Source organism: Diabrotica undecimpunctata, chromosome 7 (assembly GCF_040954645.1).
Source record: "Diabrotica undecimpunctata isolate CICGRU chromosome 7, icDiaUnde3, whole genome shotgun sequence".
In the NCBI taxonomy this organism is placed as follows: domain Eukaryota; kingdom Metazoa; phylum Arthropoda; class Insecta; order Coleoptera; family Chrysomelidae; genus Diabrotica; species Diabrotica undecimpunctata.
This window is the reverse complement of record NC_092809.1, coordinates 54,371,830-54,389,458: the sequence shown is the minus strand read 5'-3', so window position 1 is coordinate 54,389,458 and position 17,629 is coordinate 54,371,830. Positions and strand designations below refer to the sequence as shown.

Below are 17,629 nucleotides of genomic sequence, written 5' to 3'. Positions count from 1 at the left end.
AAGAAAACATAATAAAACTATTCAACGATGATATAATGATACAAGAAGAACTACAGTAACAAACAGGACCGAAAATAATAATGTGCGAATTAGAACAGGTAACTAGAAATTCAAAGACTGCAAAATCAGTAGGCCCAGATCAGATACACACTGAGCTAATTAAATGCATTGACGAACAAACATTGCATAATTATACTTTTAGATATGTTCAAAAAAGTATATACAACAGGTGTAATACCCGAAGATTGGGTGCTTTCCACGTTTGTAACACTACCAAAGTCAGTACATGCGACAGAATGCTCCCAGTACAGAACAATTTCCTTAATAAGCCACACACTTATGATATTTCTCAAAATAATACATGGAAGACTATACAAAAAAATCAAAGAAGATATAGATGACACCCAGTTTGGATTCAGAGGAGGACTAGGAACGAGAGAGGCTCTGTTCGCTTTTAACGTTCTCGCGCAAAGGCGAATACATATGAACCAGGATCTTTATGTCTGCTTTATAGATTATAAACAGGGTTTTGATAAAGTACGACATCAGAAACTCGTAAAACTGTTAAAAGAAAATAACTTAGATAGTCGAAATATACGGGTTATTGCCAATCTGTCCTGGAATAAAAAAGCAAAGGTTAGAATCTAAAATGTCGATACAGAAACTATAGAAATCAAAAGAGGTGTTAGACAGTCAAACAACATAAGTCACTATAAAATATGGATAAATGAACGTTAAGAAAACCAAGTGCATAATTATTTCTAAGGAACATACACTAGGAAGACTAGACATCAAGGGAAAGTAAGTAGAAAGAGTGAATAACTACAAATATCTGGGAACCTGGGTAAATGAAAAGAATGAGCAACGTAGAGCAATAAGGACACGCATTAAAATTTCATGACAAGCATTTACAAAAATAAAAACAATGTTTGTTAATCGAGACCTTTCTCTGGAGCTAGGAGCCCTAAAATGCTATGTGTTTTCGACTTTCTTATACTTATGGAATGAAAAGCTAGACACTAAAAGTGGATAATATAAAGAAGTTGGAATTATTTGAGATGTGGTGCTATAGAAGGATTTTGAAAATACCATGGACCCAACGAGTTACAGATGCAGATGTGTTAAGAAGACTACAAAAGGATGGCGAGGTCATAAAGCACATCAAAACAAGAAAGCTAGAATATTTAGGCCACATTACCAGAGTTACGAAATATAAGATATTAAGGCTCATAATGCAAGGTAAAAGATTCATAGGAAGACGAAGAATTTCCTGGCTAAGGAACCTAAGAGAGTGGTATAGTTGCAGCTCAGTAGATCTTTTCAGAGTATCAATAATGCACGCATAGATGTGATGATAACCAACCTCCAATAGGAGAAGGAACTACAAAAAGAAGAAACCATATAAAGCAATTACATAACTATTGCCCTTATTCCTTATATAAGCAAAGTTCTGCTACATATAATCAATGAATGGCTAAAGAACTTTCTACTCCCAGAAATAGCCGAAGAACAATGAGGATTCGTACCAGGAAAAAGAACGCGGGAGGAGATAATAAACACCAGACAGATAATAAAAAAAGAAAGAGAACACAACATAGTAATGCTGCTCTGTTTTGTAGATTACACATGAAGGCTTTCAATTCAGTAAAATGGGATTATCTCTAGAGTATCATGAAAAATATGGTAGTACCTAACAACCTAGTTAACCTAATAAGAAATCCGTATAATAAAAATTCAGCCAAAATTAAAATACACGGGATATATTCAGATGTGTTCAAAACAAAGAGAGGAACTAGACAGGGCTGCATTCTATCACCATTATTGTACAACATATTTTCTGAATATACAATGAGAAAAGTACTATACGAATGGGATGAAGGGCGCCACCAAGTGGCGAATTTCGAACAGCCAAATTGACTAAAATATGGAAAGTCCGAACAATAACAAGGAATACTAAGTTGAGATTGGTAAATTCTTCTAATTTCCCCATTGCTAAAATGTGGGTCTATATAAGAATTCTACGCGCCTCCTGGGCAGAACATACAACCAACATGTCAATTCTGGAAGAGATACATATAAAAAAGGCTATTAAAAAAATAAAACGAGCATACCTAATTTTCTTAGGCCACATAGCTAGAAGAACGGGGATCGTTTAACTAGTGGTAATAGAAAAATATGTAGAAGACTGAAGACCAAGAGAAAGATCTCCAACACACTACGCAAACCAAGTGAAAAGTCTGGTGGAAAATCCCTTCATGAAGCCGTCCATATGGCACAGGATCGCAGCAAATGGAGGCAGCAAACCAATATTATTTATAGTGTCACCACGCCTTGACAAGTTCTCAAGAAATGAGGAGAAGCAAGGCCAATCTTCGATTTTCGGAAAATTTTCACCCCATTTTCGGCAATTTCCATATTAGCCGGTGCATTTTAATTTGGTTTTAGTCTTCTTACAAGTCTCTCTGATAATGGGTAGACCCTGAAAAACGTACAATAGGATGATAAGGGACTCGAATTAGATCCAAACGCAACCGACTACAATACAAAATGTATTTTATTTAAAATCCAGCCAGATACAGGCAAGCAGGTGTGGCTTAAAAATAACTGACGGTAAGTCAAAATCCTTAGAGATAGTAAAATGGTAGTAGTAAAAAAAGAGACATTTAGGACAGAGTATTAAATTACATTTGTTTTTTGCGAAAGTTGAAACTGAGATAACTACTACATTCGAATACAAGACTACGTGATATAATAGGAAAATATAAAGGAAACTCCTTTAAAAATTAATGAATATAAAATTACGAAGGTAATGTTTCATCGCGCTAAGAGTTTATATATTTCGTTAGATTTCTAGTAATTGGTTATGAGAAGAATTAATTCGTGATCTTGGTTTTTTATATTAACAGTCCGTCGTGCTTATCATTTAATATACATCAAATTACGAATTTCAATATCTTAAAATTTTATTAAATTAACGTAAATTGTTGTTTGTTATTATTTATTTAGGTAAAGTAAAAGTCATTTTATTATAAAACATCCTTTTAGTTGTTATCGACATAATAAAATGAAACTATTTCCCCAAACCACCTCCGGACAAAGACGCAATTGCTGAAGAGGATATTGATTTTTCTCCCACGTTTATTCTATTGTCTAATTCTACGAAATCATTTTCAGGTATATCTTCTAAAACAGGGCCTATAGGGCCAGTGGAAATTGAAACTTTGGGACGATAACCTTTTTCATCTGAGACGAATACTACTGACACCTTGTATCCGTCTGGTGATGGGTATTCAAACTGCCCATTTACTTTTAATATGCCATCTTCCTGGTTGTTAGAATGGTATGAACCAGTTTCTTGGCGCTTAATTCCATCACTAGTTTCGTACCTAAAATAAAACAAATTTTATTATTACCTTTATTTTTTAAAAGTACAAATATAGGTAAACTACACAATTGCTATTTGGAATAATCACATATATTGACTTTATTGACTCTTTTTTGTAATCACACTAGTATTTTAACCAGCACAACTAAAATCAGAAAGAAAGTTTGCTACAACTCACCGAACTGAGGAGCATAGCTACTGAAAAAAAGTCGAGAAAGTCGGGTTGGAATGGCCACACACTTTGTAAAAATAGATCATCATGAGTGAAAACCGCAAGACAACGAAAAAGCAAACGTTCAGCATAAACTGAAAGAAGATCAATTACGGACGAGATTCTTCTTCTTACAGTATTTGAGAGGAAGTTCTATACTACCTAGGTTAAAATTTATTACATCGTGAAGTTTCTTTCGTCCCTTTTGGAGTATGTAGGAATATCCGTGTTATATGCGATTTGAAATTCCTCTAATAATTTAATTTTATCTGACTAATTTATATTTACAATTCAGACATACATTATACATTTTAAAGTAGACGACTTAAAAATGATATTGCCAATATTGCTGAGTTGCGTTCCTGGGACGACTTTACTTGTAAGATAGTTCATTCGATTACATGAAATCAACTTTAACTTAAAAATATCCGTCAGAAAAATCATAGCATGTAATTTGTCTTTCAAAAGAAAAACACATGCCATGATGACAGCAATAATCTCCTGTTAGTGATTCCATAGTAAATTATGAGGGAAAAACCAGGAAAAAACCTCATAATACTATCCTGACACGGTAAGTGTTTGGTCGTGCATTTAGTTTACTTTTAATAAACACCAAATTCTGATTTTATATGTTTGTTATTTAAAAAACACAAATGATGTATCTCTTATTATAACTTCTTCTTTTCATATGGGTAACCAGATCCTACTACATTCTGCCGAGAAATTTGCGACACAATTGGTCTCATTTAGCATAATTAGAGCCCCTTCTCTGATTTTTCTCCTTTTACCATCCGTTTCTTTCAGGACTATAATTTGAATCATTCCATTGAACCCTATGTTCATTATCCCATGCGTGTTTACATATTTGAAATCTATCAAATTCTTATTCTTACATTTAATGGCCTTGATGTTTCACCTAAATAAAACTGATCGCATTCACAAGGTATTTTATAAATGCAATTTTTTGTCTTGTCTTGTTCATTGTTAGGTTTGGTTTTAGACAAAATAGATCTCAATTTGTTTGTTGTTTTGAATGTTGTTAAAATGTTAAATTTATTTCCTATCTTTTTAAGTTTTTCTAATAATCCTTTTATGTATGGTATTGGTATTTTCCTCGTTTTATTCCTTGTGTATGCTGTAGGATCTAGTTCTAAGTTGTTCTGTTCTATTTGGTCGATTGTTAAAAATTCCTTATTGATAAACAATAAAGGATATTCATTTTTTAATAAAACAGATGTTAACAAATGTCTTTCCTCCAAGAACGAATTTTCGTTACAACAAGTAACTTTGGCTCTATCATATTAGGATTTAATGATCCCCTTTTTAATATTAATATTGTAATCTGATTTGAAATTTAAATATCTATTGGTGTGTGTTGGTTTTCTATACACCTGAGTCTCATATCCAGTATCGTTTTTAAAGATTAAAACATCCTGGAAAGGTAGTGTGTTATTATATTCCTTTTCCGTGGTAAATGTTATTGTCTCTTCTTTATCATTTATATAATTAAGGAATGTGTCCAATAACTCTGATCCATAAGGCCATATTGAGAATATATCAGCTACATATCTCCACCATATTATGGGTTTTAAATTTTGTTTAGAAATAATATTTGTTTCAAAATCTTCCATAAATATATTGGCTAATAATGGAGACTAGAGTCCATTGATAGACCAAAATTTTGTTTATAGAATTCATTATTTAGTTGAAAATATATATTATCAGTATATAATGGTAATAACTTCATTATAGCTGATATGTTTAGTCTTGTTCTAGTTGCCAATGTATCATCACTCTCTAATTTTGTGTTGACTATATTTTAAAGACTTATCTAATGGCACATTCGTAAATAAACTATTAATGTCATAACTTACCAAAGTATTATTTGAATTAAATTCAATACTGGATAATTTATTTAAAAAATGTTTAAAAACACATGACACATTTATAAAAAAATGTCTATTTTTTATAAATGTGTCATTTTTATTTGCAAATGGTTGTATAATATTTAATAAAAATTTTGATAGTTCACTACAAGGAGAATTCATGGTACTACAAATGGGTCTAAGCGGTATATTCGTTTTATGAACTTTCGGTACTCCATAAAAATGAGGGGTCTTAATGTAATGAGGTGTAATTAATCTTCTCTGATAACTGGTTAAACAATCTTTAAACTTGAATAAAGTTCTATATATTCTGTTTTCCAAAGGCTTTATTGGATCGTTTGTTAATTTTGTATAAGGTCCGTTTATTATTAGATCTTTAATTTTGTTTTCATATTGAATTTTATTTACTATCATAATTGCATTCCCCTTGTCTGCTGGTAGAATAATTATGGTGTCGTCAGTTTTTAAAGTTCTTATAGCCTTTAGTTCATCTTTGCTTAGGTTTTGTTCAATTTTAATAGATTTTTCCAATTCAAGTTTACATAATACTCTGTATTCTTCCTTTTCGTGGGTTGGTAAACATTGAGATATTTTCTCTACTGAGCTTATTATGTCTAATTTTGGAATGGATAAATGAGTAACAGCAAAGTTTAGACCCTTTGACAGTATTAAACTCTCCTATCTAAAGTGTGTATACTGTTTTGTTTTAAAAGAATGTTAAATTTATTTAAATGTATATTTCTTTGTTTCTTATATGAATTTTTATATATAAACTAAAAATAATTTGATTAAAATCAGAATTTGATATTGCATTGAAAACCAAATCTGCAATACGTACAATATCTTGTTTATCAAAAAATAAATTAGATCTATGAAATTGTAACCTTTCGTGGATCATGGACAAACTGGCTCTATGTAGAATGCTTTCCAACCTTCTGCTTGAATATGCTGGACATAACTTTTTAGTGTGTGTAATGAAATGGATATAGTGTTCTTTAGAAAATACCTCACAGTCCTTGATCTTTAATTTGATTAAACCAAAATCTCGATAACATCTCATCATTAAATGGCCTGACATTAAAAAAAAAATAACGTCTATATTCTTTTTTTGCCCGGCACAGATATCACTAAAAAATACAACTTTTCTCACACACTTATTAACAAAGTTGTCCAAGTAGTGACTAAGAAAACGGGCTATTTCGTACGATCCTCGTTTAGCGATAGTTTCATTCCATATGTTGCGTAACAACAATATTTAATATTTTTATCTTATTTTGTGTCATATAATTTTATATCACACTGTATATTAGTTTAAGATTTATAAAATTCTCTGTACCATCCAATAATCTGTATGGCGTCGATAACTTGCATTCAAATGACTGTCTAGACATAAGCTTCTAAAATCGTCAAGGAATCATAACAATGAAAGGATTAGTAATTCCAAATTATCGGTTTGAGTCATTTGAAATTTCCCAACATTAAAGAAGGTTGCCCTTCTCAGGTAATTTTAACAATGATACGTCGAGGGAGCCAGGGGGAGATTTCTTAATATTAAGAAACGGTTACGAGCCGAGGGATTAGAAATCAGTTTGCATCAGTTCGAATCCAGGATTCGATGAGCTATAGGCTCTACTCGCGCCAGCCGCAGTTCAGAAGGTTTAGCACAGTCGGTATATTAATAAGTTTTACTCAGTTCGTGTCAATATTGTATCACCGACAATTGATCTAATTTTATAGTTTCATAAAGTTTAGTTTCATAAATCACATATCATAAGCAAGTTATCGGCGTCCAAAATACGATGTTGTAATAGTTTAAATAGACTTGTTAAAACGTTCTTTTTAAAACTTTCATTTGTTCCAGTTTTCTGGGTGGTCCTTCAAAGAAGTATATAAAGTGAACCTATTTTCCTAAGGACAAAACTTGTTCCCAAGGGAAAAAACCAGCGACCCATGACTGGTGCGCGAAACAAAGGCATCAGGACAAGGTGTAAGGACAAACACACCTGCATTTTCGCTCACCATACATACAGTATGGCTGCTCCTGTTTTAATGTTGTGGATTCCTAAGTTGTAAGTCCACATTTTTCTTTTGTAGTATTGTACGTTGCAGGTAAGTTTAGGCGTGGGTAATGCTTGTTGTAAATCAATACATACAACTTCAGTATTTTCATACTGGTTGCTTTCGTAGCTTTTCATCATATTCTGAGCAGCTTTCTGCTTTGCTAATGAACCTTCAGTTAAGTATCTAATTCAGCTATTCTGAGAGAATTTGGGTGGCTAGTCTTTAACCCATCAAGTTCAATTTTAATCTTAGAACAGGTATTACAATCATAAACAGAAGGAGGCTGAACACCTATATTGAATTCGTTGACAAAGATATTTCGATAGTATGACTCTATCACAGGCTGTTCTTCAGGATGTGTGTTTCTTAGCACTTCCATAAAAGCTCCATATACTCCAGTAATTGACGAACCTGGTGGCATATATTTTCGAAAAGGGTTTTTGGCCCTGCTTTAGTGACTAGAAACGGTAACAAGTGAATCAATGTAATCTCTGACCAACTGCTTTCTATATCCAACCACTTTATTTCCTGGACTTAGCTTGCCTCTGTTTTCACCCAGCACAGTTCCTATGGTGGTCTGCTTGTCTAAAACAAAGCGAACTATTTTTTCACTTACGCCATGGATGCTAATAAAAGCCTGACGATAAACACATTTTCTTTCTTCATTTATTGAAGTACTATATTCTATGGTGTGAAGCTTTCTACGCATGTTAACTTGGGAAAGGATCACTACAAGAGCAATGCGACCAATTTGCGGCATTCGAGTTGGAAGACCCTGATGGTTTCCAGGGCAACCACTAACAATAACCACGGAGGAAGCTACAGATACCTGAGAAAAGGAATGTCAAACGTTAAAACATTTAAAACAAATAGCAAAGGTGAATGCGAGTGAATAATAAAACTAAAATGTAATGGCATGTGTCGCGAAACAAAAAAACAAAAAACAAAGTAGGTATATCGATAGAAGGCAACCGTATAAACGAATTTCTGATTCTGACTATTGGTCGCCTTCAGTACGGTGCAGCCAAGTTAGAAAAGGAGCATGTTAATTTGAAAAAGGATCACTACAGGAGCAATGTGACCAATTTGTGGCATTAGAGTTAGGCGACCCTGATGGTCTCCAGGCCAACTACTAACGGTAACCACGGAGGAAGCGACAGCACCTGACGAAAGGAATGCCAAACGTTAAAACGTTTAAAACAAATAGAAGAGGTTAATTCGAGTGAATAATAAAACTAAAACGTAATGGCATGTCTCGCGAAACAAAAAAACAAAACACAAAATAGGTATATCGATTGAATTCAACCGTATATACGTATTTTTGACTATTGGCCGTCTTCAGTATAGTGCACCCAAGTTAGAAAAGGAGTATGTTAACTTAGAAAAGGGTCTTAACGTTTGGCATTCCTTTCCTCAGTTAGCTATAGCTTCCTCCGTGGTTATTGGTAATGGTTGCCCTGACAACCATCAAGTTCTTCTAACTCTAGTGCGACAAATTGGTCGCACTGCTTCTGTAGTGATCCTTTCTTAAGTTAACATGTTCCTTTTCAAACTTGGCTGCACCATACTGAAGACTTTAGTTTTATTATTCACTCGTATTAACCGTTTCTATTTGTTTTAAACGTTTTAACGTTTGGCATTCCTTGCCAAAAAAAAATGTACATTAATTTTACTGTACATAAATTTTGGTACGTTATAAAAGTATCTAAATTATTTTTTACAAATTTTAATAAAATAACACAGATTTAATAAAACATAAAGTAAAAAGATGATAGTCCAACCTGCCTTGTTTTACATCATGGTATAATTTTACCTCTCTACACATACATTAAAAATACCAAATGGTTGACGGTTAATGCCCATCTTTATTTAATTTTTTCAACTTGCATGGTAATAATTGGTATTTTTACAATACAATACAAAACAACTATGAATGCAATGGCTTTTTGAAAAGGTCACAAGTAAACTACTTTACCAGAAACTATTATTTAATAAATAATTTTAAAAGATGCCTGTATATACAATTATTTAATTCAAACTAACCAAATCCAATTATTTGTTTATTTAGAAGGCAGTTAAGATGATTAAAGTAATATATTATCACGCCGACGCAGTGTTTTGATAAAGTTTTTTAACGATTGATTGGTTTTAATGCCAATATAAAACGATATTTGCAGCTTTGTAATTTAGCAAGATAATTTAAATAATTGGATTTTAATTTAAGGTTTTATGTCGAAACCTTTATCAAAACAAGGTTTTTTCTAATTAAGTCAAGCGGTAGCCAATTGTTTTTAATTTTTTTAATTTAATTTATTTAACAGAAAATATTCCTAAATATTAGTTATATTTAGACTTGGCAAATACGCAAAATGCGTATATTGCATATTTTGCATATATATTTATAATATAGGGTTTTGCATATTTATACAAAAAATTACCTATAATATTACCTATAGATACTACCTAATATTCTTGATATTGTTTTAGCGGGTAACCGATTATAATCCCGTAATAAAAGGGTGTTTCAAAAGTTCATTGTGTGGGGTATGAATTGAATTATCCAGTTTCAAATCATTTTGTTCTCAAAAGTGCTTCGCTACTTTGATTAAACCCTACAAGGAACGGTCTATGGATATGGATAAAGTTTATTGTTCAGTTTGTTGCAAAATTGTACGTAGGTAATAATATTTAATACTTTTCCACATTTGATATTTTACATGTATAATTACTGCATAAATTAACGCTTATAACACAGGAATAATATAATTAAATTTTAATGTAACACCAATAACTATTTATGTATTTTTTATTATAAAATAAATATTCTAACTATTGCTAAAATATCAGTAACTGCCGTGCAATAATCGTGCAGTTACTTGAATGGAATTTCTTCTACTGATGCCTTTAGTATAATATTGCAAAGAAATCGGTTTTAACTGTAGTCGTTTACATTAAAAAATCTATTACAGGTTACATGTCAAAAGAAATTTCTCAACATGTCAGACCTGCGTCACATTTAGCATAAACAGACAAAACTAAATCTGAAGATAAATATCCAACTTTGATTTCTAAACCCTTTCGGTTAAATTCAATAGAAAGAAACGAACAAGATACTTATAATAAAGCGTTTAATAAATACGTGAGATCAAAATTCTGTACAAACACAGGTATACTGTTATCAGAAAAATCTAATGATAAAATATGTTTAAAATAAGAGATTTGTGAATTATTTGCTGAAACATTTTCCAGTGCATTTACAGTTGACACAGATGCGCATATTTTTTCAAATGTGCCTGCTACTCACAGAATAATGGAAAGTTTATCAACAATTGATATCTCTACTGAATTGGTTAAAGAGTTATTAGGTTCTTTAAAGACTACTTCCAATTTTATTGGATCGTAAAATATTTCAGCATTACTATATCATAATTTTTCCGATAGTTTAGCGGCTCCAATGGCATCTTTACTGGTGAAGTCGTTGCAAACAAATTCAATCCCAACTTTATGGATATCTGGTATAGTATCACCGATAGATAAAAGTGAAAATAAACTTCTTTCGACTAATTATCAATCGATTACAGTTTCATTAACATAAGTTAAAATAATGAAAAAATTAACAGCTAATCAATTGGTATACTTTTGGTGAGAGCACAATCTTATTGCAGTCTCTTACTAGCAGCCTCCTTTTCGCTCTTATTTTCGGCTCTCTTTCTCGCTCTGTTTTATATGCCGATGATTAACAGCTATATTACTGTCCAGATATCGTTATTACTTGATAAAATTCCTGCACAACTGCTGAAGCTATTAGATGTAGAACAAATAAAAATAATAACTGAAATATTTAATGAATTATACAAGGCAGGAAAAATACCGGTAGAGTGGCTCAAATCGGAGTTCGTACCCAAAAAGCCAGGAGCAAAAGTTTGTGAAGACTATAGGGCCATTAGCCTAATGAGTCATCTGCTTAAGCTGTTTTAAAAGTCATCCACAAAAGAGTTTACCGGAAATGCGAGGAACAAATTGCGCCCAATCAGTTTGGATTTGTGAACGCCGTTGGTACGAGGGAAGCTTTATTTAGCAGGCAGGTATTATTTCAGAAATGTAGAGATGTCAGCTGTAATGTTTATGCATACCTGATTGACTACAAAAAGGCTTTCGATAAAGTCAGGCATAAACAAATGATGGAAGCGCTAAGGAGGACAGTAACTAACGGAAGTTACTTACTAGAGACTATACAGATCAGGTCAAAATCTTAAGAAAAGCGAGACAGGGGTGCATAATTTCATTACTGGTCTTCAATCTGTACTCAGAGCACATTTTTAAAGAGGCTCTTAAAGATATTGATGAAGGCATCTCAATAAATGGAGTCAAGCTCAATAACCTGCAGTATGCAGATGATACAATACTGTTTTCCAATACCGTAGAAGGGCTGCAAAACTTAATGAACAAAATAACGGAAACAAGTACCACAAGTGGACTGGATATAAACAACAGCAAAAATAAGCCAATGATCATCAGCAAGGAAAACATAACTGGAGCAAATATGTGAACCAAATTAGAATTGAACGTGTCTCACAGTAAAACTACTTGGGAACTATAATCAATGACTCGTGGTGCAATACTTAAGATGTGTTCAAGAGCCATGGCCTAACCCTAGAAATAAAAATAAGGCTCCTTAAATGTTATATGTGTACTCAGTGCTTCTGTACGCAGAAGAAAAGTGGACATTAATGGCTGAAACTCTATCAAAACTTCAGGTTTTTGAGCTATGGTTATACAGAAGGATCCTGAAGATACCATGGACAGACAGAGTCACAAATGAAGAAGTACTGCCAAGAATAGACACAACTGCGGATTTGGTCAACATCGTGAAGGGCCGTAAGCTACAGTACTTGGGATATGTAATAAGCAATCAAGGCAGATACGAGCCACTCCAATGCATTTTTGCAAGATAAAATTGAAGGAAAAAGGGCCCCAGGACGAAGAAGAATATCCTGGCTTGTTAAACTAAGTGCATGGTACAGAAAGTCTTTAACACAGCTATTCTGTATAGCAACCAACAAAGTCATCATAGTCAGAATGATCGTCAACTTTTGGAACGGATAGGCACCCTAAGAAGAAGAATATCGTTATCATTCTTCAGAATAACCTTAACGAGCTATCAGAATTAAGCACAAAACATACTATTCCAATACATACACGTAAGTGTTGTGTCGTTAAATGTGCATATATAATAATCCATATATAACATATTTTTTGGATGGAGTTTCTCTGAAATCGGTACAGGTTAATGATCTTGGTGGGTGTTACGATTAACCAAACATTAAGTTGGTCTATTCAAACATCAAAAGTTGTTAGTAAAGCAAACTCTGTTTTATACTGTATACCAAAAGCTTTTTATAGAATATCTCCAGACTTTCCAGAATCTCTACAAAAGTTATGTTAGACCTTACCTAAAACTTGTAGTGTCAGTTTGGTCACCCTAATTCCAAAGAGATAATCATTTATTAGAAAGATCACAACGAGGAGCTACTAAGCTACCTTTTAATTTTGGAAGATTAAACTATGAAACCCGACTGAGTCAGATCGAGTTGTCTCCATTAACTCATAGACAAGAAAGAGGTCATGTCAGATCTACTTATAGAATTCTTATGGTGCATTTTTAAGTAACAGAAGAAATCTCAAAATTTTTTCTTCCTGCAGCTGTTCCTAACCATAAATTATTGCCTTTTTTGTCCGATGCTGTATAGTATATGGTCAAGGCACGACAAAATTTACAAATATTTTATTTACACGTTACTTGTTTTGCACATGGAATGAACATAGATGCGGAATCGATTAGAAACAATTTTTTGGGACCTTCCCTGGCAATTCAACTTTATAAAGAAATGCTTACGAAATGGTGACAAATACGAACTACTAAGGAATATAATACAGGGTAAAATCAAAGGCAGAAGAAGCGTAGGAAGACGTAAAATCTCGTGGCTACGCAATCTCCCTGAATGGTTTGGATGCAATTTAATTGAACTATTCAGGCGTGTAACCAACAAAATTATAATATTGCCAGAATGATTTCCAATCTCCGATAGGAGCGGAACTTGAAGAACCCGTTCTAACACGAGTTGAACATGGTTGGAAGCCGCTTTTTCTATTCAGAATATTTCGTAGATTTAAAAAACATAATTGAAAGTTTACCGATGAAAATTCCCAATCTCTGCTACATGCCAAAGAAATTTTTAAAAACAACGTTCTTTAGCGCTAACTTTCAATCATTAAATGAAATTTTAGTTTGCTTAAAAAAATTATTACTTAATTAGAATCATCAAAGTTGTCCTTGGTAAAAAGCATAACCTTAATAAAAGAAGTTAGATTAGCTTGTCAAAATGTTAAATGCTAAAAAAGATATTTTTCAAGAATTTTAAACAATAATTAACGGCCACAATGATTTTTGAAACTTACTGAGGTGAGAACTTACTCGAACCATATATTATTGTGAATCCAAAATATGCTCCCATTACATCCGTTAATGTGTAAAGAAGTTTTAGATGTCAAAGAATCACATAGGTGATTCTTTGACTTACGAAAAGAATTACAAGTTGATTTTCGACATAAAATGCAAACAAAGAAAAATATCGACAATTAACTCTAGTGAATGACCCATAGGAATATCACATGAGAAGTAATTTTTTATTTCAGAGAGCTATAAATGGAAAACAGCTCCCAAAGGAATGGACAGGGGCATATATGACATCTATATTTAAGACAGGAGATAGAAAACGATGCGAAAACTTTAGAGGAATAAGCGTAATATCATGAATAGGAAGATTATATGGGAAGATACTGCGAGAAAAAATAGAGTAAGCGATAAAAGGCAAAATCGGGGAGGATCAGGCAGGCTTCACGTCAGGAAGATCATGCATAGACCACATATTAACACTGGAACAACTGTTGGAAAAGAAAACAGCAAAAAATAGTGATATACACTTGACATTTGTGGACCTGAGAAAGGCGTATGACTCTGTACCAAGGTCAGAACTATGGAAGGCAATGTACAAATTAGAAATACAGACGGAACTCATAGAAGCTACAAAAGCTCTGTATAAAGATAATAAAGTGTCCATTAAAATGGGAACAAGAATCATAGGAGACTTCACCACAACAAAAGGGCTCCTGCAGGGTTATTTTACATCTCCAACCCGATTAAAAATATACTTAGAAAAAGCCTTGACTACATGGAAAAGAAAATGCGAAGGCATGGTGTTACCGGTACGAAACGAATACCTATATACGTTAAGCTTTGCAGACGATCAAGTAGTGATTGCACAAGATTAAGACGACCTCAGCTACATGATGAAGAAACTACAAGAAGAATATACCAAGGCTGGCCTAGATATTAATCTCGCGAAAACAGAGTACCTATTTACAAGTGAAGAAGACATAGAAGATCTACAGATTGATGACAACGTAACAATCAAAGAAAAGGACAAATTCAAATACTTGGGGTTTATAATCACGAAAAAGGCAACAATAGAGTACGAAATTACACAAAGAGTAGGACAAACAAGAACAGCAATCCGACAACTTAACTCAGTATGGTGGGATAGACACCTAAATATGAAGACAAAAACACAGATTTATAAAACATTAGTGCGAAGTATTATGACATATGAGGCTGAAAATTGGATCATAAACAAGAAAAATAGCAGTCAGATAGTAGCAACAGAGATGGAATGCCTGCGAAGATGCTGCAGAGTAACAAGAATGGATAGGAGAAGTAATGACGAAATAAAGCAAAGAACATCAATAGAAACAGACATACTAACATATATAGAACAAAAAAGACTAAAGTGGTATGGACATGTAAGAACAACTAGCGACAGCAAATGGATAAAGAGAATAACCGAATGGAGCCCCGTAGGAAGGAGGAAAAGAGGACGACCCCGAAAATCCTGGAGGAATGAATTAGATGACGCCATGAGAAAGAGAGGCCTAAACTATGGAGAATAAGAGATGGAAACGGTTGCAACAAAATGCAACAAAAATAAGGCAACTGAAAATACATATAAATGGGTACGTTTCAGAGCGTGGTCTGCAAGCAGAGATACCGCAGAAACAGTACAACAATAAAATGCACAAGAAAATATCAATAATAAAATGTACAATTAGAAAATATGGTAAAATAAAAATGCAGAAACTAGGTGGATGACAAAGCACCATACCTAAAGTCTTCAAATACGAGACGAAGCTCGAACCAGTAATACATTTAAATTTCCGAAATACCATGATTTCCAATTAATAGGCAATTTTTCCTGTATGTGGAGATGCGTCCGTTACGCTGATTGGCTAGTGAATGTCAGCGTCCGGCGACAATGTAATGCATATTTTTGGGTAAATTATTGTATACCTATACGCATATTTTTCACTTTTTTTGCATAGGTATTTGTCCAAGTCTAGTTATATTCAACATTCGCAAGCCTCTAAAATCAGTTAGAATCATGTATGTTTAGAAGAGAAACGGTCACCAGAGAGGCGTTAATTGGTGTTATTATATTGACGCAAAGGTGTTTGGATATGATTCAGGACCTATACTTATCCTCTATAGACTTCAAAGAAGTATTCGATAAAGTCCAACCCCACAAACTCATGGAGATACTCACAAACATGAACATTCATTGACAATCGGGAAATAAAATTCATAGCGAATCTTTTTTGCAAACAGACAGCACAATCGGGAACAAACACCTTGAAAATAAAACGGTACAAAATATAATTACGGTATATTATAGTATCAACCCACAGGAATTAAGAAAAAACGTTTGAAACTATTTATCTTTAGCAAATATTATATTTTTAAAGTCACGGTCGAGGTTAAAAAAGAAATTAGTTTTTGTCTCGTAAAATATATCACCCACACATTTTAAAAGACAAATATCCAAACTAACAAAAATGGACATATTTAAGTGTTTTTAAATTTGATATGCCTACGCAATTACCTACTAAATATATAGTCAGAGATATAATCAGATTGTTTATTTCATCTTAAGAAACTTTCTTTGTAAAAAATAGCTAAATCTTGATTCCAAAATGACCGAGATGTTCATCTTTGTCTTTCAGATAAATTAATGTGCGTTAAAAGAATATAAACATCCTACATCTTCATTGTTATTTATCTTATCCAGCCGATCATTTATGATCAATTAAGAAATAAACATCTATTATAAATAATAATATAAATATCTAATACATAGGTACTCAAGGACTACGGGTTTAATATTTTTTATCATAATATGTGTACTCAATAATTTTAAATAAGAATTCTTGGTAATATTTTAAATTAAAACGAAATTAGCTTTTTAATTACCCTTAGGTAATTATTTATACCTTTAGATACAGCATTAGCCAAAATTAAGAGTACCAAGAGTAAATATTGTAGTTATTTTTTAATGTTCAAAATGTGCAATAGTTCGGCGCAAACGAAAGTGGTTACTACAGTTGTTGTTGAAAACAGCTTATTATATTTTGCGGTAGTTCTCCAATGTGCTGGCGGAACTTTTAACTTAAATGCTGATTCCTTCAACATGACCCAAATGTATGTATCAGAGCGTATACAAGCGTAAAGAAGTCTCGCAAAAAGAATGAACTAGTTATAAAAACGGTTCAAAGACAACTGAACAAAAATTTAGTTTGGTAAAATATTGTTGAGAATCTCGATGAGAGCTTAAATACAATTATAACAACAGTAAAGGAAATATGTGAAAGGAATTAAAAAAAGGTCAAATATAAAAAAAAGAACTCGAAAATAGATTGGACACGTTAAACATTTATAAAAAAGTGAAATAAGCAGCGGCTATCTTCAATAAAAGACAAACTGCACTGCTACGTAATGATTATGGTAAAGTAATATTTGAAGTAGAGGAAAAACTTAAAGGATGGTAAAATTACATTATGAACCTATTCAAAGACGACAGGATTAGCTCACCTCCGGATAATACTTACTGCGACAAACCTCTAATAACACGTCCTGATGGAATTCCAAGTAAAATATACAAGCTTATAAATTCTAGCAACGTTTAAGAGGCATTAATT

The 17,629-nt window shown here is 32.9% G+C and overlaps 1 protein-coding gene across 1 annotated transcript in view; it reads right to left on the bottom strand.

The window, feature by feature from the left end:
- Positions 1-2,932: 2,932 nt before the first annotated feature.
- Positions 2,933-17,629, bottom strand: part of LOC140446760 (endocuticle structural glycoprotein ABD-5-like) — a 30,007-nt gene continuing 15,310 nt past the window's right edge. The window contains exon 3 of the mRNA XM_072539352.1: positions 2,933-3,386. Within this exon, the coding sequence (XP_072395453.1) occupies positions 3,071-3,386 (316 nt within the window). The 3' untranslated portion in view covers positions 2,933-3,070. The remainder of the gene's footprint in view (positions 3,387-17,629) is intronic.